General features: G+C 41.2%; 1 protein-coding gene across 1 annotated transcript in view; it reads right to left on the bottom strand.

Annotated features, from left to right (window-relative positions):
* pggt1b (protein geranylgeranyltransferase type I, beta subunit) overlaps positions 1-19,684 on the bottom strand; it is a 57,036-nt gene extending 37,352 nt beyond the window's left edge. The window contains exons 1-3 of the mRNA XM_080188990.1: positions 19,546-19,684; positions 11,943-12,061; positions 2,098-2,165 (exon numbers count right to left, since the gene is read on the bottom strand). Coding sequence (XP_080045116.1) covers positions 2,098-2,165; positions 11,943-12,061; positions 19,546-19,664 — 306 coding nt within the window. The 5' untranslated portion in view covers positions 19,665-19,684. The remainder of the gene's footprint in view (positions 1-2,097; positions 2,166-11,942; positions 12,062-19,545) is intronic.
* Positions 19,685-19,999: the final 315 nt, after the last annotated feature.

The raw sequence follows: 19,999 nt of genomic DNA, 5'->3' as shown, positions 1-19,999 counted from the left end.
AGAGATTCACCACCCTTTGAGTGGAGAAGTTCCTCCTCAACTCTGTTCTAAACTGCTACCCCCCGCTTATCTTGAGGCTGTGCCCTCTAGTCCTGCTGTCCTTTCTGAGCGGGAAGAATCTCTCTACCTCTACCCTATCCATCCCCTTCATTATCTTATTCGTCTCTATAAGATACCCCCTCATCCTTCTAAACTCCAACGAGTACAGACCTAGTCTATTTAGTCTCTCTTCATAGTTCAAACCCCTCATCTCTGGTATCAGCCTAGTGAACCTCCTCTGCACTCCCTCCAAGGCCAAAATATCCTTGCGCAAGTGCGGCAACCAAAACTGCACACAGTACTCCAGCTGCGGCCTCACCAGTGCTCCTCATAGACAACTTGGTGCCCGTGACATCAGCTAAGGTTGTAAACTGAGGTAACACTGAAGCTGTGACAGCTGCAGAGATCATAGTTTAAAAAAAAATTTTCTTAAAGGTACACGAACAATACAACTGTCATAGAATTGGGGCAGATATTGGACACCATGTTGAAAGAGATGAAGTTGAGGAATGGGAAAGCCACATGAAAGGATTTATGAAGAACATTCAAGGTTGTAGAGCCTAAACATCAGAAGGCTGTGTTACTGAAGGGACATGTAGCAGAGGTCAAAGCTGAAAAATCAGGTTGTGTGCTGGGCTAGATGAAATTGCAACGGTAAAGTGAGGCCAGGAAGAGAGTTATAAATGAGTACATAGATTTTGAATTCAATGCTTGATTGCTGGGAAATCAAGAAGTCAACAAGGATACAGATTCAGGTGTTTAGTTGAGAAGTATACCATTTTTAACTGTGGATAAGCAAGGTTTTGGACCATGAACTTTGACTGGGTATACAAACAAGGGTAAATTAATTTGTGATGGAGGGGGTCACAGCATTGGGAGTTGATTACTGAGCGCTAAGTTTCATATGCATTTTGATGACACCCAGTTCAACCTCTCAACTCATCCACTGTAACTAAATTATCAGACTGCTTGATTGACATCCAGTGCTTAATGAGCAGGAATTTTCTCCAATTAAATATTTGGAAGACCAAAGCCATTGCCTTTGGGTCACAAACGCTATTCTGTTGCTAGCAACTTAATCACAAATTGTTCACAACCTGGTGTCACAGTTGATACCCAAGATGACCTTCCACCAGATATCTACGTTATCACCTATAAGGTTCCACCTATAAGGTTCTGCCTCAGCTTATCGCTGTTGAAACACATCCATTCTTTTGTTACCTCTGGTCTTGATTATCCAGTGCACTTCCAGCTAACTTTCTATACTCTACCCTCCGTAATCTTGAAAAAGTCCAAAACTCTGCTGTCCAAGTCAATATCTAGGCCACGTCCCAATCACCTATTACCCATGTGCTTATTGACCTACAACGCCGTCTAGCTTCAATTTTAAAATTCTCATCCTTGTTGCCCCATCTCTGTAGTCTCCTCCAGCCCTGCAAATCTTCAGGAACTCTGCGCTCATTGGGACATCTGGCTTGTTGAGCAACCCTAATTTTAAATGCCTTACCATTGGCAACTGTAATCCCTTAGTCACTACATTCCAGCACTTGTTCGGGTACACCGAGGGAGAATTTAGCATGGCCAATGAACCTAACCAGCACGTCTTTTGGACTATGGGAAGAAACCAGAACATCCAGAGGAAAATCACGCAGACATGGGGAGAACATGCAAACTCCACACAGGCACTGATCCAAGCCAGGAATTGAACCCAGGTCCCTGGTGCTGTGAGGCAGCAGTGCTAACCACTGTGCCACCCAAGCTGATTGCTGTTCATACAAGCCAAAATATCTCAAGGTAACAGTGAAACTCAACTGCATTTAGGAACTTTTTTTATGATCACATGTTGCTAAATGCAGACTTCTAGGAAGCTACATATGGACGGAAATTAAAGCAAAAACAGTAAAGTTCCACAGAAAGTGACCCGTGAAACCTCAAATTCCACTTAAATCAACCCAAAATTACTTGTGGGTCCTTTTATGGAAATTAAGCAGAAATTTTTCCTCGGGTCTCTGAATAAAGGATTGGATTCACACAGCTGCTTTGCACAGTCCATCTAACCTTTGACTGATTATACGGAATTCCTAGATGAGATGAACCCCTGAAACCACAACGGTCCAAATTGGATTCTGAAAAACGAAAGAAAAATCATTGTTAATTTACAAGGAAAGCAACTATAAAGAGTTTTATTTAAAGCAATTTAAAAACACAAGCATCTCTGAATTACTGCTAAAAAAAAACAGGCTATCAGCCTGAAACAATAACCTGGTTTCTCTCACTAGGTGTTGCCAGGCCAGTTGAGTATTTCCAGCATTTTCTAGTTTTAGCATTGTAAACAGCAAGTAAGTTTCACGTGTGACTGAAATTCCATGGCAATACGAATTTCACACATTTAAAACAGTTAAAATCATAAAGTAGCTTCCAGCCATATGAGAATCTGTTTTTTTAAAAAATATGCTATACTAATTTCCTTCAATGCACTACAGTACTTTTGAGACATGGCACACAAATAGAGGAATATAGAAAATTGTAGAAGAGACCAATTCAAGGCCTGTCAATTGTCAGACTAACTGATAGTCTCCAGGGAGCAATTGGTTTTGTTTTTAGAAAGGTGATTCTTTATCTGTTCCAGTGTGACAGAAGATTAATTTTGTAGTTACTGTTTGGCTAATTCTTTTCTTAAAATTGCAAGGTGAGGGTTCTAGGTCCTACTGATGTCATCACAAAAATAGCCAATTTTCATACGTGGGCAGGCAAGCAACCTATGAACATGGGTACATCACAATTGAGCCGATTTCTGCACTCCTTAAAATTCACCAAAGTTCCCTTTCCAGGATGCACTGCTGGTTAGCTAATCCAGGATGTTGAAATCAACTGCAGCACTTCTACTGCTGCTCTATTCATTGTTGCTTCAGCTCAATTTATTTATCCCACTGTATACCACTGTTGTAAATTCCAACTTTCTCAGCCTATCTCAGTCAATTTTGATTTATATTGCTCCACGTGATATCAAGAAATAGGTGAAGGCACTGAATACTGCAAATGCAATGGGATCTGACAATATTCTGGCAAAGTACTGAAGATTTGTGCTCCAGAACTTGCCGTGCCCCTAGCCAAATTCTTCCAGTACAGCTGCAACACTGGCATTTATCTAGCAAAGTGGAAAATTATCTTGTACACAAAAATCAGGGCAAATCCAACTCGTCAATTACTACTCCATTAGTCTATTCTCAATCATCAGTTAAGTGACGGAAGAGGTCATCAACAGTGCTATCAAGCAGCTCACCAATGCTCAATTTGGGTTCTGCCAGGGTCACTCAGCTCCTGACCTTATAAGAGCCTTGGTTCGAACATGGACCAAAGAGTTGAATGCCAGAAGTGAGATGAGAGTGACTGTGATATTAAAGCAGCATTTACTGGAGTCAATGGGAATCGGGGCAAATACTCCGCTAGTTGGAGTCGAACCTAGCACAAAGGAAGAAGGTTGTGGTTGTTGGAGGTCATCATCTCAGTCTTAGGACATCACTGCAGGGGTTCCTCAGGGTATGCCATTTTCAGTTGCTTCATCAATTACCTGCTTTTCATCATAGGGTCAAAAAGAGGTAATGTTCGTTGATGATTGCACAATTTTCAGCACCGTTCACAACTCCTCAGATGCAAAAGCAGTCAATGTCCAAATGCAGCAAGACAATATCCAGATTTAATTATATATTCAATTGTAACTTGTTACTGTCTGTAGCCCAAATGCCATGTCACACGATTTGTAAAACTGATTTGTGTCCAAATTTTAATTGTTGTCTGAAAGTTTATAATATGACATGGTGGTACAGGACATGACAGCATCCTTGCCGTTAACATCTAGAAAGCTTCAAATGATTAATACAGAATGTACTTATTTAATGCAGATCTATTTTCTGAGTTATTAGTGTACAATACGGCTCATGCTCTCTCCTGTTTACTGAAGTTTAGCTCAAAATTAATTTCCTGTCAGATCCCTAAAATAACTGAATTTATTTTCATAAACAGTAGCAAACCAAGAATACCATTTATTAACATCCACAACATAGCTTAAGAATTATTCTGGCCTGTTTCAACGGTGCCATCTAATGGAAGAACAAAATACTGCTGATGCTAAAAAGCTGAACTAAAACCAGAAAATGAGAAATACTCAGTAAGTTTGGCAGCATCCACGGAGAGAGAAGCAGAGTTAACACAGGGATGAGTAAGTGAAGACAAAAACAATCTGAAAATTATGACCGAAGACAAAAAAAATCTGAAAGTGCGTGACATGCTGAATTGAATCTACTTTGTAGCTTAGCTTTTAGTTTGATTGATTTGTCACATGTATTAGTATCCAGTGAAAAGTATTGTTTCTTGCACACTATACAGACACTCATATCGTTCATAGAGAAGGCAAAGGCGAGAGTGCAGAATGTAGCGTTACAATCATAGGTCGGGTGTAGAGAAAGATCAACATAATGCGAAGTAGGTCTATCAAAAGTCTGATGACAGCACAGAAGAAGCTGTTCTTGAGTCAGTCGGTGTGTGACCTCAGACTTCTTTACCTTTTTCCCGATGGAAGAAGGTGGAAGACAGAATGTCTGAGGTGCGTGGAGTCCTTAATTATGCTGGCTGCTTTGCCGAGGCGGTGGGAAGTGTAGACAGAGTAAATGGATAGGAGGCTGGTTTGCCTGATGGATTGGACTACCTTCATGGCCTTTTGTAGTTTCTTACGGTGTTGGGCAGAGCAGGAGCCATACCAAGTTATGATACAATCAGAATGAATGCTTTCTATGGTGCATCTGTAAACGTTGGTGGGACTCGTAGCTGATATGCCAGATTTCCTGTGTTTTGAGGAAATAGAGGCATTGATGGGCTTTCTCAACTATTGTGTCGGCAAAAACATATTTCATTGCAAACATTTCAGTTTCCACATATGCACCAACAACGCGCAACTCTACTTAACCATCACTTCTTTCAAAAATTCATCCTGAAACTCAGACCACTTGTTCAATAATCCAGACCAGCAGAAATTTCCTCCAATTAAATATCCAGAGGACCAAAGCCATTGCCTCAGCCTCCAAGACAAACTATGCCATCAGTTTCATCAGAGGCTGAACCAGACTCCTCTGGTTCTAAAATGAGTTTCCTTCCACATATCTGTATCACCACTAACATCAACCATTTCTATCTCTTCACCCTTCTCAGCCAGTCTGCTGCTCAAACCCTGATCTGTCTTTGTTACCTCTAGATTAGATTATTCCAAAAGAATCCTGGCCAGTTTCCCACATTTACACTCTGCAAACCTGAGGTCATCCAAAACCTTGCTACCCATATCCTTAATCACACCAAATTATGTTCACCTATCACCCCTGTGCTGCTGAGCGATATTGGCTACTGCCTAAGCAACACCATTTCTTGAAAATTCTCCAGCTTGTTTTCAAATTCCTTCATGGCCTCAAGCCCTCCCTAGTTCCAAGAATTCTGCACTTCTTAAATTCCAGTCTCTTGTGCATCCCTAATTTTAAATCACTTTATCATGGGTGGCCATTCCTTTTGCTGCTAAAGCCCAAAACTCTGGAATTCACTCCCAAAACCTCTCTGCCTCTCTACCTTGCTTTCCTCCTATCTCTTTGACTAAGGTTGCAGTCGTCTGTTTGAGCATCCCCTTCTGTGTCTTGGCATCATACTCTGTTTTATAATGCTACTGTGAAGTACTTTGAAATGTTTTATTACATTAAAATCCCTTTATAAATACAACTTAGTTTTGAAAAACTAAGTGGTTTTCCAAACATATGGTTGCAACCACAATCTCCAAACTAATTTAAGATTCATATTTTGGCCTCATCTTGCAAGGTTTGCCAAAATAAAATTACAAGTTGAATGTTGTGTCTTCAGTCAATGCAGCTGACAGGTTGGTTGTAACAATGCCAAGTGTACCTACACCACATGGACTGCAGTGTTTCAAGAAGGCAGCTCAGCACACTTTCTCAAGGACAGTGAGGGATTGGCAATAAAAATGTTGGCCTCTTTATAAATAAATGTTACTACTTCTTACACTACAAAACTTGAATAAAAGCAAGTCATTGCCTGCAGGGAGTCTGAGTTATTGGAGACAGAAGAAAAAACACTTGGCATGCCTGACCTGGAAGCTGACAGTGGATAATGATCAGTATTCTGCACACTCAAGCTCAGGGACACAGATCTCCAGTTTACATCATATAATTGACCTGAGAATCTTTTGATTTGCATAATAATGCTGGGCCATTAAGATTTTTGTTTGAGCATTGCTTTAAGATTTTTGAATTTACCTGTTAATCCCAAGTGAAATGCTTTTAAAGAGGATGAATCTTCCAAATAAAGTCTGATTGAACACGCTCAGCAGAAAAACAATTTTATCGGGAGATGGTGGTGTAAAGGTAATGTCACTGAGCTAGTAATCCAGAGATCCAGGTGAAAACTCTGGGGACATGGCTGCAAATTCCACCAGGGCAGTTTGTGGAATTTAGATTCAGTTAATAAATCTGAAAAATAATCGTATAATTGTGACCATAACAACTATCATCAAATGTCGTAAAAACCCAACTAGTTGGATAGTAGCCTTTAGGAAGGAAAACTTGCCATCTTTACTTTGTCTGGCACACGTGATTCCAGGCCTACAAGATGGCTGGTTCTAAACTGCCTTCTGAAATGGCCTACTAAGCCACGCAGTGCAAGGTCATCAGGGATGGACAACAAATGCTTGCCTTGCCAGCAACACCAACATCCCATGAAATAATAAAAAAAGGTTATGGTGAATTATTGTTAAACATATAATATTCAATGCATCAATTATGCCAGGTGCAAAGAGAAAAGGAAAATAAACTTGAATTGTTGTCCGTTCGTACCATGCTTGCATACTGCACTCTCTGGAAGTTGGCTGTCAGCTGCCTGATTTCATCCCAGTCTGCAATCATGCTAAGGGATATCCCACCTGCCTGGGTGCCCTGCACTTCTGTCCACATGCAATCTCCAACTGCCCTCATGCTTTGCGACATTCACATGGTGCATTGGACCTTCCCTCTTCTCCAGTATATCTAACAAAGCCACAGACCCAATATATTGCACGGATATATTTCAATACAGCTCAGAGAAAAAGGACAGAATTCCAAAGCCCAAAGTCATAATTCCACCAAATGGTGGAAATTTTTCACCTCTGACTAATGTATGAGATTGAAGGCATTTCATCAGACCCACCCAATAATATGCTACCACTCTTCCAAGCCAAGGCCAAAGCTGTTGTTTGAATGAAGCAGCCTTCCTTTATTTGTGTTCATGTACAAAAAAGTATGTTAATGTTCTCTAATTTGAACATACAGTGAGGAAACAATTGCTCAAGTAAGTGTTTGGAAGTGGCACACTTCATGGAATCAGAATCCCTACAAAGAAAAAGACCATTCAGCCCATCAAGTCTGCACCAACAACAATCCCACCCAAGCCCTATCCAACAACCCCGTGTATTTACCCTGCTCATCTCCCTGACACTAAGGGGAAATTTACTATGGCAATTCTTTAGACTGTAGGAGGAAACTGGAGCACCTGGAGGAAACCCATGCAGACATGGGGAGAACCCACAAACTCCACACAGACAGCTGCCTGAGGCTGGAATTGAATGTACTGCTGTGAGGCAGCAGTAATAACCACTGTGCTGCACTTTATATTGTCTAATTATTTCCTGATCTTTGAAACTAGTTTTCTAGAGTTTGCCATTTTGGTTCACAACCAGACATTATTGTATTTTTAATTTAATTTGTTTAAAATTCAGCAGATTCGATAAAACCTATGAGCAGTAAATTTCAGTACCAGCAATAATATCTAATTAAAATGATGTTCATAACATTCACATTTCTTCTTGAATATGATAGGCCAAATATCCAAATATATTACTCCAACACAGATGTAGATTGGATCCACCTGGATTGTGCCATGATAAGCTGCGTTACCACACATGGCTGACTAGGATAGCATTTCATGCCCCTTCCTAATTGCCTTTGAGAAGGTGGTGAGCCATCTTTTTAAACTGCTGCAGTCTGTGTAAGTACATGTACAGTGCTGTTAAGGAAGGAGGATACATAATTTTGACCCAGCAACCAGTAAAGAATGACAATAGTGTTTTAAGTTAAGATAATGTGTGGTTTGGAAGGGAACTTGCAGGCAGTTATGGTCCCTGTATCCAAACCCAAGATGGCAGACATCTTGGGTTTGGAAGGGGTAGTCAATGGAGGGTTGGTGCGTTACTGCAGTTTATCTTGTAAATGGTACACACTGCTGCACACATGGTAGAAGTGAATGCTTAAGCTGGTGGATGGGATGGGAATCATGTCGGCTGCTTTGTGCTAAATGATGTTGAGACTGGAGTGTTTTTGGAGCTACACTCAACCAGGCAAGTGAAGAGTTTGCTGCCCAACTGCTGAATTGTGCCTTGCAGATGGTGGACAGGCTTTTCAAGACATGCAATAATTGATGAACGATAATAAGCAAAAAAAAACCTTGGCCTGAAATGGAAAACAGTGGTTTGAATTACCTTAGATAGTCTCACTCTACTGACCATTCATTCAACTAAGGAAACCTTTCTGAATAATCCTCTAGTTCATCCATTTTTTGTTAATGAGAATGGCAACAAACTGACGGCTTGCCTTATACTCTATTACTGAAAACAATCAACACAAATTGGGCATAAAATTGCTATCTTCAGAGTGTTTTCGGCTTTGTCGCTGTAACTCCCATAATTAAACACATACCAGTTTTTCTTTCTGGAATTAAAATCCGTCTCAATTACTTATATTGATCTTGTGTGGAGCAGGTGCCACTTCTTCCAACAAAGAAGATTTTCCATCTCTGCAGATTTCAGTAAGCCTGCTGTCTACTAGCTTTTAAATGCCAAAAGCAAATCAATACGTTTCCATTTACAAACTACAGAGCAAAGGGCAGATTTTGTGAAATCTGAAAACTATACAACTGAAGTAACTGGCATGAGAGAATGGATTATCTTTCAAGCAGGGAAACCTGCCAAATGGGACAATTTAATGTGTTCTATTTTAAAATTAGAAAGGAAGATTTCAAGAAACTTATTTAAGCAGTATTCTTGTTTTGGTTTCCTTGGATTAGACTGATAGTTACATATAACGCTTGCAATTATTTAAAAGAATTCCATTACCATAATCATTCAAAGGATTCCTTTATCAGGATGGCTGACACCTGTACATAGTTCATTATTCATAGTTCTAGCCATAGCACCCAAAGGAGGAGCAGTAGTCAGTTAACAGCAATAAAATATCATGAACATAACACCATGTGTCCATGTTTGGGCAGCATGGTAGCACAGGGGTTAGCACTGCTGCTTCACAGCTCCAGGGACCTGGGATTGATTCCCAGCTTGGGTCATTGTCTGTGTGCAGTTTGCACATTCTCCTTGTGTCTGCATGGGTTTTCTCTGGGTGCTGTGGTTTCCTTCCACAGTCCAAAGATGTGCAGGTTAGGTTGATTGGCTATGCTAAAGAATTGCCCCTTAGTATCCTGAGATGCGTAGGTTAGAGGGATTAGCGGGTAAATAGGGATATGGAGATAGGCCTGGGTGGGATTGTGGTCGGTGCAGACGCGATGGACGCAATGGGTCTTTCTGCACTGTAGGGTTTCTATGATCCTTTCTATAACTTCAAATTAGCATTAACAAAAAAAAAACAAACATTCAGGTTGTGAACATTTCAAGGAGTTGTGAATACATTGTGGCGTTTTCCTGGAAAGTTTTCAAATAAATAAAATCTGGGTCAACATTGTTATAATAAAATTTGAATTTTTAATGCCTTGGCATGCCATTCTAGCTTTTTAAAAAGTATACCAGTTAGATGAGGCAAACACCAGACAATATAAGAACAGAGGAAATAGCAACAGGAGTAGACCATATGGCCCCTTAGCAATTCAATATTGTCATTATTAACCATGTTTCGCTTCCACTTTTCCACCTGCTCTCCATAGCCCTCAATTTTCTGAAAAATCAAAAATCTGTCTCAGTCTTGAATATGTTCAACAATAGAACATTTGCAATCACTGGAGTCAAAAATTTAAAGGATTCATAACCCTGAATGAAGAAATAAAGCCCCATCTCAGTCATAAAAAATTGACCTCTTTGTCCTGCCGATGTTCTAGATTTCCTAGCCAGGGGAAACAACCTCCGAGATATCTATCAAGTCTCTTCAGAATCTTGTACATTTCAAAGAGATCACCTCATTCTTCTAAACTCCAGAGAGCACTGGTCTAGTTACTCAGCCTCTTATCACAGGACATGGAGTGGCACAGTGGTCAGCACTAATGCCTCAGCGCCAGGGACCTGGGTTCGATTCCCAGCTTGGGTCACTGTCCGTGTGGAGTCTGCATGTTCTCCCAGTGTCTGGGTGGGTTTCCTCCCACAGTCTGAAAGGTGTGCTGGTTAGGTGCATTGACCTAAACAGGCACCGGAGTGCAGCGACAAGGAGAATTTCACAGTAACTTCATCGTAGTGTTAATGTAAGCCTTATTTGTGACTAATAAATAAACTTCAAAACTTTATCCAGGGAACATTAGTTGAACTGCCTCTAATGCAAGTATACCCTTACTTAAATATGGAGACTAAAATTGCATCTACTCCTAGTGTGGTCCTATACAACTGTAGCAAGACATTATTCTAATCTCATTGCAGTAAAGACTGGCATACCATTTGGCTTCCCAATTGCTTGCTGTACCTGTATAATCACTTTGTGTTTCTTGTATGAGTACAGTCAAATCTCTTCTTTCAATACTGTTTTTCTATGTGAATAACCTCTCATTGTACATTACATTATACTATTAGGGTCTGGGACTAGAGCCCCAAGTTACAATAGGAAGCAAAACTAAACCCTCAAAATTTGCCTTTTTGGCATAAACGTGAAGATAAAATGTTTCACCCCAGCAGTGATTCCACTGACAATGGATCTTTTATGATAAAACAATATTTAATAACTCCATTTAAATAGAACTCTAATAAAATAATCAGCTTTACCAATAACAGTTGAACAATATTTAAAAATGAAAAGAAGCAACCTTACTTTTTAACTTACGACTATCCCTGTTTCAAACAAGTCACATTCACACATAAATGAAATCCACTTTTTAAGTAAATACAACTAGCAAACCCAGGCATACATGGTTCAGAAGTAGTCCAGGAAGTTGAAGGAGGCAGCAGAAAGTTGGTAACTCCAGCATGAAGTCAGCAAGCTGTTGTACCCCTTTGGAGCAGAAGCATTCTGCTCAGCGCAACTGAAAAACTGAAGCAGTGCTTGTGTGTTGGTGCTGGAATGCAAACTCAGGAATTCAGGGGAATAGAGTTTCCAGAGAGAAGATCTAAACCCTGTAAGGTGGATTGCTGTTCTGGCCATCCAAGTTGGATGACTTTTGGAGAGATCTCAAGTCGAGAGCTTTCAAGATGAAGACTTGAATCCATCGTGAGGGAGAGTTTCAATTAGATTGGTGGAGTCAAGTGTTACTGGCATCTGGATTGCTGGTTAAGAAATCTAAGGAATCTTGTTTTAGTTGCATCTGCCTGTAATCGCACAGTGTGCTGTGTTCAACCACATTTTGCCTGTTAATTCACATAACGAACCCTAAATGTTAGAATACAAAATAGATAGTCAATTGTTACATCTTTCTGATGATAGTCATGTTTATCTTTGTTTGTTTAAAACTTCATTGTGACTTTATTCTCTTAGTAAGTGTCTTGAATTGGAAACTTTGTCCATTTTAAAGGAAAAGTTATTGACCCCTAACTGGATCATACCAATGACTTGGGGATCTGGTCTAGGATAGTATCTTTAAGAAGGCATTACTTCCAAGATCAAAAACAAAAACTCACTCACTATCTTCAGTGGGAAGAACCTGAAGTGAATAAATCCATTCAATGATGCTGGCTTTATCCACTAGATGCAAGGCACTCAGCATGTCCAGGCCAGACAGTGCAAAAAAAGCAATAGTCAATCTGCGAATATAAAAAAACAAGAAAAAAAGCACAGAGAGATTAAGATTTGTCAAGTAAACATCTTCACATTCCATATTGTGAAGGATGTGCACATAGCGTAAATTATTAGTTGGGAACATGGCAAATGCTCAGTGTAACTTGCATATCAAGAGTCACATTCAGTCTAACAGTATGCTATGTACAATACTCTGGAAATCTGCAGTGTTAAAAGATCTACATTAACTGAAAATTAGACAAAGAGATGAACTTTCTCTAAGGAATGCAAGGTTCTCAGTTTCAAAGTTTCACACTTAATACTAGTAGGAAGAAGTCTTACGATACATCACCAATTCAAAACATTATTCTATCAGACAATGAGTCCTAAGATTTCCACCGATTTTCCCAACAGACACATTCTACATTTAGGTAGTATGTTTCTTTCACAACTTCAATCAACCCACATGAAAACACTCTCATCTGTATTTCTTCAGTACATATTCTTAGATTAGTTTTAAATGTCTAAGGAAACCAAAAGCAGCATACTGGGCACATCCTCTGGAGCTCATTATACCATTGAGTAAAGGGAGAAAGTGCCTTGCTCACATTTTTCCAGAAGGCACATTCCTGACCTGAAGATATACAAGCTATCCTCAGCTGGCAGGTGCATGTTGACATAACAATGTCTGAAATTGTGGAAAAAGCTGACAATATAAAGTCAATATAGAATAGAGATATTGGGATAGTAACTGGATTTCAGCACTGATTAGCAAGTCAAAGCTCCTGAATGTATGAATATACTATTCTTTAGTTTATTCATGACTGAGACCAGAATAACTCCTGGGATGACAGGAGTGTCCCATGAGGAAAGATTGAGGAGAATGACTATATTCTTCACAGTCCAGAAGAATAAGAGGTGATCTCATTGAAGTGTACAAAAGTCTTACAGGAGCTTGACAGGGTGGATGCATCATTTGGTTTGAGGGGGCGGCAGGGAGCGGGTGTAAAACTAGGGGACAGTGTCTCAGACTTAGAGCTTGGCCAGTTAAGGCCGAGATGAGGAGGAATTTTTTTTTTCACAGACTGTGAATCTTTGGAATTTTCTAACTTGGATAGTATGGAGGCAAAGATGGAAGGATTTCTAGATATCAATATCCAAGGATACAGGGATAGCACGGAAAGATGGAATTGAGCTGGAAGATATGCAGTGATCTAGATAAATGGCAGAACCGGTTCGAAGAGCCGAATGGCCCACTTCTACTCCAACGTTCTTTCAGAATTCAACGTAATAATACGCAGCACTGTTTTTTAAGCATTACAAACTGGCAGATGCAAACAAACCAAAAAGAGTAAAAAATAAATGAGTTCTTAATACTTAAGCCTCTTATGCTTTATAGCAGGTACCAACTTTAAAATGTGTAAGTCATCAGCATTTAATTACAAAGCTGACTCCACACAATTCTTGAATTAGCAGAGCACACACAAGTATGGAAGTACATGCATGGTGTTCCAACAGGTGCTCAAATGTGAATGAATTTATTTATAAGGACAAGTTCTTTCATGGTTGGCACAGTGCTTACCCTTGCTGCCTCACAGAGCCAAGGACCTGGGTTCGATTCCTGGATTGGGTCATTGTTTACGTGGAGCTTGCACATTCTCCCCGTGTCTACATGGGTTTCTTCCCACAGTGCATAGATGTGCACATTAGATTAATTGACCATGAAAAATTGCCCCTTAGTGTCAGGGATACTAGCTAGGGCAAATGTATGGGGTTATGGAGATAGGGTCTGGGTGGGTTTGTGGTAAGTGAAAATTTAATGGGCCAAATAGTCTCCTTCTGCACTGTGGGATTCGATGAATCAGTGCTTTTCATAATCATAGGACATTCCAAGAAGTGCTTTACAACCAATGAGTGCTGCAGCAATAAAGCTATAATATAGTAAACAACAGTAAAGGTGCACATTGAAAGCATGGTTTCACAAACAGCAATGAAATAAATGACAGATGGTGTTTCTTTTAAAAGGTGCTGGTTGAGGAACAAATATTGGTTATAATGCTGGGAGAATGACACTGTCCTTTTATGACTGGTGCTAAGGGTTCTTACATCTCTACTTGAGATAGCAGACAGGAGATTGATTTAACATTTCATTTGAAAAATGGCATTTCTGATAGTATAGTAATATCTCAAGTTTGCACTGAAGGACAACTGGAATAGAGTTGAAACCACAATCTTTTAGCTCATAAGCTAAAGTGCTATCACTGAGCCAAGATGGTCACAAATACTAGTGAAAATTAGACTGTTTTATCTGGCCTATACGCGACTTCAGTCATACAGCTATATGTGTGAAACTGCCCTCTGAAGCCACTCAGCTGTTTCAAACAGTTACCAATGGTTGAAAAATGAAGCACATCATCAGCTGTTCAAGCAAACTAGAGATGGGCAACAAATAAGAACATAAGAAATAGGAGCAGGAGTAGGCATCTGCCTGTAACAACAAATGCCACTTTGTCAGTGATGACATCAGCTGTGTAGCAAAACTGCAACGTATTAACAATTTCATTATTCATGAGCAGAGAGAAATTGTGATAAGGATAATGAAGGGTGAGTGAGCTGATTAGGAATCAAGAAAATCAACTTGGAGAGACAGACGGCATGGCTCAGGTACTAAGTGAGTACTTTGCTGCTGTCTTTCTCATGATGAGGCTAGTATCAATGTAGCAATAAAGGAAGAGGAAATTGTGACATTGAACAGGATAAAAATAGATAAAGAGAATGCATTTAAAGTGTTAACAGATACCTGGTCTAGATGGGATGCATCTGAGAATATGGAGGGAAGGAAGTGTGAAAATTAGAGAATTCTGGGCAAAATCTTATAAATGTTCCACGGGCATGAGTGGGTGCCAGAGAAACAAGTGCAGGACACCAAATGTTACAACCTTAAAGAGAGCGAGTTAAACTTGGCAAATGTAAGCCAGTCAGCCTAATAGGGAAACCTTTAGAGGGAAATATCCAGAACAAATTGGCATTTGGAAACGAATGGGCAAATAAAGGAAAATCAACAGATTTATGAAAGACATATTCTTGATGAAGTAATGGAGTGTTATTTTATTATCTTACATGGAATGTGGGCATTTACGAGGCAACCAAATGGCTGTGGATCTGAAATTACCTATACGAGAATTACCTACACGCCAAACCAGTTAAGGGTAGCAGCTTTCCTTCCTTAAAGACATAATGGGCACCATTACCAAAATGTGTTTTCAAATCCAGATTTTATTCATTGAAATTTAAATTCCACCAGTAGCCATGTAGGGTTTGAACCCATGTCCCAGAGCAGTAGCCTGGGCCTCGGGATTATTTGTTGAATGACATTAACATTGGACCACCATCTTCACTTAATGAGTGCAATGCAACTATATTCCATAAACTTTCAAAAAGATGTTTAACAAATACCATCAATAAACTTGATAACAATATTGAAATTCATGGGATTAAAGTGACAAATATGGACACAAAATTGACTGATCGACAGAATGAACATCGAGAGAGCTGAATAATTATTTTTCATTCCAGATAGGGTCATACAATGGTGTTCCCCAGTGGTTATTATGAGGCCCACTGCTACCACTCAGGCGTGGGTTGTTCAGAACATTATTTCAAAGTTTACAGGTGATATGAACTTAGAAACAATGCGGATTGTAAACAATTTCTGGAGTGCACAGACAGCCTGGCAAAAAGAACAGGCACACAGCAGATGAAATTTAACTAGAGAAATGAAAATGAGGAGACACAATATAAGCCAAATGGTACAATTTTAAAGGTGCAAGAAGAGAGATTTGGGTGAATATGCAGGCAAATGTTTGAAGATTGAAAGACAAGTTGTAAAGGCTGTTTAAAAGCAAACAGAGTTCTTGGCTTTATTAGCAGAGGACTAGAGTACAAATGCAAGAAAATTATTTTGTTCATAAAACAGCAACTGGAGAATTGTATTTGATTTTCAACATCACACTTCAGGAAGAATATTAAGGCCTTAGATGGGATGCAAAATAGAGTTACTAGAATGACATCAGGGATGAGGGATATCAACTATGTGAAGACACTGGAGAAGTCAAGATTGTTCTCCAAGAGGAGAATTTAAGAGGAAATTTGATTGATTTTGTTGCAGGAATAGAAAAAAAAACTGTTTCATGTGGGAGAAGGTTGGATAACCAGAGCAGATAGATTCAAGGCAGCTGGCAAGAGAACCAGAAACAGAAGGAAGCTTCAAACACAGCATGTTGTTGTGATCTGAAATGCACTGCCCGAGAGTGGCAGAAGCAGTTTCCTCCTATTTGGATGCACCATTCCAATAAATCTCTTCTGTATCATAAAGCCTTTAATATTTCTTCTCATATGATGCTGAGGATCAAACACAATAGTCCAGCTGCTATGTCATAAACATTCAGCATTGTTTCCTTGCTTTTGTACTCTATGCAGCATTGTGGGCTGAAATCCACTGTCTGAAAAAGTGGTGGAAGCAGATTCAACAGAAACATTAATAAGAAAATTTCAAAAATACTTGGAAGAGAAACTTTTGCAGGGCTGTGCAGAAAGAACATGGAAGTGGTCAGCACAGGGGCAATTGAGAGAATGGCTTCCTCCAGAACTGTATTATTATTCTTTTCCAATTCTCTGCCCAAAGGCATGTTCAACCTACAATGTCCTAATCTCCACAATGGGTAGCACAAGGAGGCAGAATCCAAATCCACCCCATTCTGAATAGGGGATGAACCCCATGCTGTTCGCACCAAACTGATCCACACTGGCTGTTCAGTCAACTTTGCCAACCAGCCCACCCCAAAGAGTCCAAGTTGCTGCCAAAATGGATAGCGATTTTGATTTAAGAACATAAGAAATAGGAGCAGGAGTAGGCCATCTAGCCCTTCGAGCCTGCCCCGCCATTCAATAAGATCATGGCTGATCTGTCGCGGCTCAGTTCCACATTCCCGCCCTCTCCCCATAACCCTTAATCCCGTCGCTTATCAAAAACCCATCAACCCGCGTCTTAAAAATATTTAGCGAGGTAGCCTCCACCACTTCCACGGGAAGAGAATTCCAGAGATTCACCACCCTTTGAGTGAAGAAGTTCCTCCTCAACTCCGTTCTAAACTGCCCCCCCTTTATCTTGAGGCTGTGCCCCCTAGTCCTACTATCCTTTCTGAGCGGGAAGAGTCTCTCCACCTCTATCCTATCCATCCCATTCATCATCTTATACGTCTCAATGAGATCTCCCCTCATTCTTCTAAACTCTAACGAGTACAAGCCTAGTTTATTCAGCCTCTCCTCATAGCTCAACACCCTCAACTCCGGCATCAGCCTAGTAAACCTCCTCTGCGCTCCCTCCAAGGCCAAAATATCCTTGCGTAAGTACGGCGCCCAAAACTGCACACAGTACTCCAGCTGCGGTCTCACCAATGCCCTATACAGCCGCAGCAAGACCTCCCTACTTTTATATTCAATCCCCCTCGCTATGAAGGCCAGCATCCTATTCGCCTTCCTGACCACCTGCTGCACCTGCAAGCTGGGTTTTTGCGACTCATGCACAAGGACCCCAAGGTCCCTCTGCACCGTCGCCTGCTGCAGTTTTTCGCCACGTAAGTAATAATCCTTCCTACCATTATTCCTACCAAAGTGGACCACCTCGCACTTGCCAACATTAAATTTCATTTGCCATTTCCTGGCCCATTCGCCCAGCCTATCTAGATCCTTCTGCAGACTCTCCACACCTCCGCGCAATTTGCCGTTCCACCAATCTTGGTGTCATCAGCAAATTTCGACACCCTACACTCGGTTCCCTCCTCCAGATCATCTATATAAATGGTAAATAGCTAAGGCCCCAGCACCAACCCCTGGGGCACTCCACTAGTCACCATCCGCCAATCCGAACAGCACCCATTGACCCCCACTCTCTGCCTCCTATTTGAGGACCAATCCTCTATCCACGCTAACACCCTACCCCCAACTTCATGTCCCCTGACCTTCTGCAATAACCTCTTATGAGGTACCTTGTCAAACGCCTTCTGAAAATCAAGAAAGACCGCATCCACCGGCTCTCCTCTATCCACCGCCCTAGACACATCCTCATAGAACGCCAGTAAATTTGTCAGACACGACTTCCCTTTAATAAAACCATGCTGCATCTGCTCTATCAAGCAATTCCTCTCAAGATGCCTCACTATTTCCTCCTTGATGATGGATTCTAACATTTTACCTATAACAGACGTTAAACTAACCGGCCTATAATTCCCTGCCTTTTGCCTGGCACCCTTCTTAAACAACAGCGTAACATTAGCCGCTTTCCAATCTTCTGGCACTTCCCCGGAATCCAGCGACGTCTGGAAAATAACCACCAAGGCATCCACTATCACCTCCGCCATTTCTTTCAGAACCCTCGGATGCATTCCATCCAGTCCTGGCGTCTTGTCCACAATCAGCCCCTCCAGTCTGTCGAGCACCGCCTCTCTAGTAACAGTAATGTCATTAAGACCCTCCAGTCCTACCACCTTTCCATCTCTAACACCCGGCAAATTATTCACGTCCTCCTCCGTGAAGACAGAAACAAAAAAGTTATTCAGGACCTCAGCCATATCCCCATCCCCTACCACTAAGTCCCCCTTCTCATCCTCTAAGAGACCAACGTTCACCCTAGCCAGCCTCTTCCTTTTTACATATTTATAAAAACTCTTGTTATCCTTTTTTATTTTAAACAAATGGCCGACAGGAATCTCTCCCGTTCTTATCACTGGTTGGCCATATTGCATCTTTCTTGGTCAAGAAGTTCTGAATGGGGGTTTGAACTGGAGCTCTGGATCAGAGGCAGGGATCCTGTATTATTCTACGAAAATTAAGTTCCCAGATATTGAATCAGAGGAATTTCAAACACCATTTCTTGCATATGTTCCTCCATTAAATTAGTTTAAATGATTTTGAAATAAAGTGTCGATTTGGGGAAGTTTTAGGACTGGCTCAACAAATCAACTTACATGGAAAATTAGGATAGTTCTCCATACTACAATTTACAAGGGTAATGAATAGCCGAAGGATCTCCAAGAAAATTCAACATAAGCCAGTGAAAAGTCGTGTTAAAAGTTTTTGGCAGTAAAATTCTATCCGGTGTTTCCGAAATGTATGTGACAGGAAGGACCGGATTGCGCTGACACACACTCAGCAGTTTCTCCTTATCTTCCCCAACGACTCACCAACCAGCAGACTCCCAGACAGCCCGTTAACCTCTTGAGAGCTGCAGCCTATTGCTCGCCTGCTGGATCTCACCTATCAGCTGAAAAGAGCCGGGTTTGCAGCCGGGAAATGCCGAGGCGGAAGGGATGCTGCACCTTCAGCCACTGCCTGTCTCTCCCCGCCGCAGGCTGTCTTTCAGTGCCGCTCTGGCGGGTGGGGCCCAGCTTGCAGCTCCCTGTACCGGACCAGCCCGCCCGCCGGCCTCCCGCTTCACTCCGCCCAGACCTACCTGCTGGTCTCCAGCGAGCAGTACCTCTCGGGTAAGATTTTGAGGCATCGCTCGAAGAAGCAGATGTGCCTCTCCCGCAGGAACTCCAGCTGCTCAGCACCCACCGTCTCTTCGGCCATGTTGGATCGCCATGGACACGCCCCGCCCCCTCGCCGGTCCAACCGCGCCTGCGCCATTCAGCAATTCTTCACTGCGAAGAGCAGATATCTGTTGTGAACTTTACCAAACAGTCCAACTGATGGAGGGGCAATTCCCTCTTGTAATAGTTGAGATCCAGCAAATTGTAACTAGAAATACTCATCGACTCAAGAACAGAATGTTCCCTGCTGCCGTCAGATTTTTGAGTGGACCTATCTCATTATGATCTCTCTTTACGCCCTAGCTAGGATTGTAACACTATATTCTGCATCCTCTCCTTTCCTTCTCCCCTATACACTCTCTGAATGGTATGCTT

This window comes from Carcharhinus amblyrhynchos, chromosome 5, assembly GCF_965287045.1.
Source record: "Carcharhinus amblyrhynchos chromosome 5, sCarAmb.v2.hapA, whole genome shotgun sequence".
NCBI lineage: Eukaryota > Metazoa > Chordata > Chondrichthyes > Carcharhiniformes > Carcharhinidae > Carcharhinus > Carcharhinus amblyrhynchos.
This window is presented reverse-complemented; position numbering and strand designations above follow the sequence as displayed.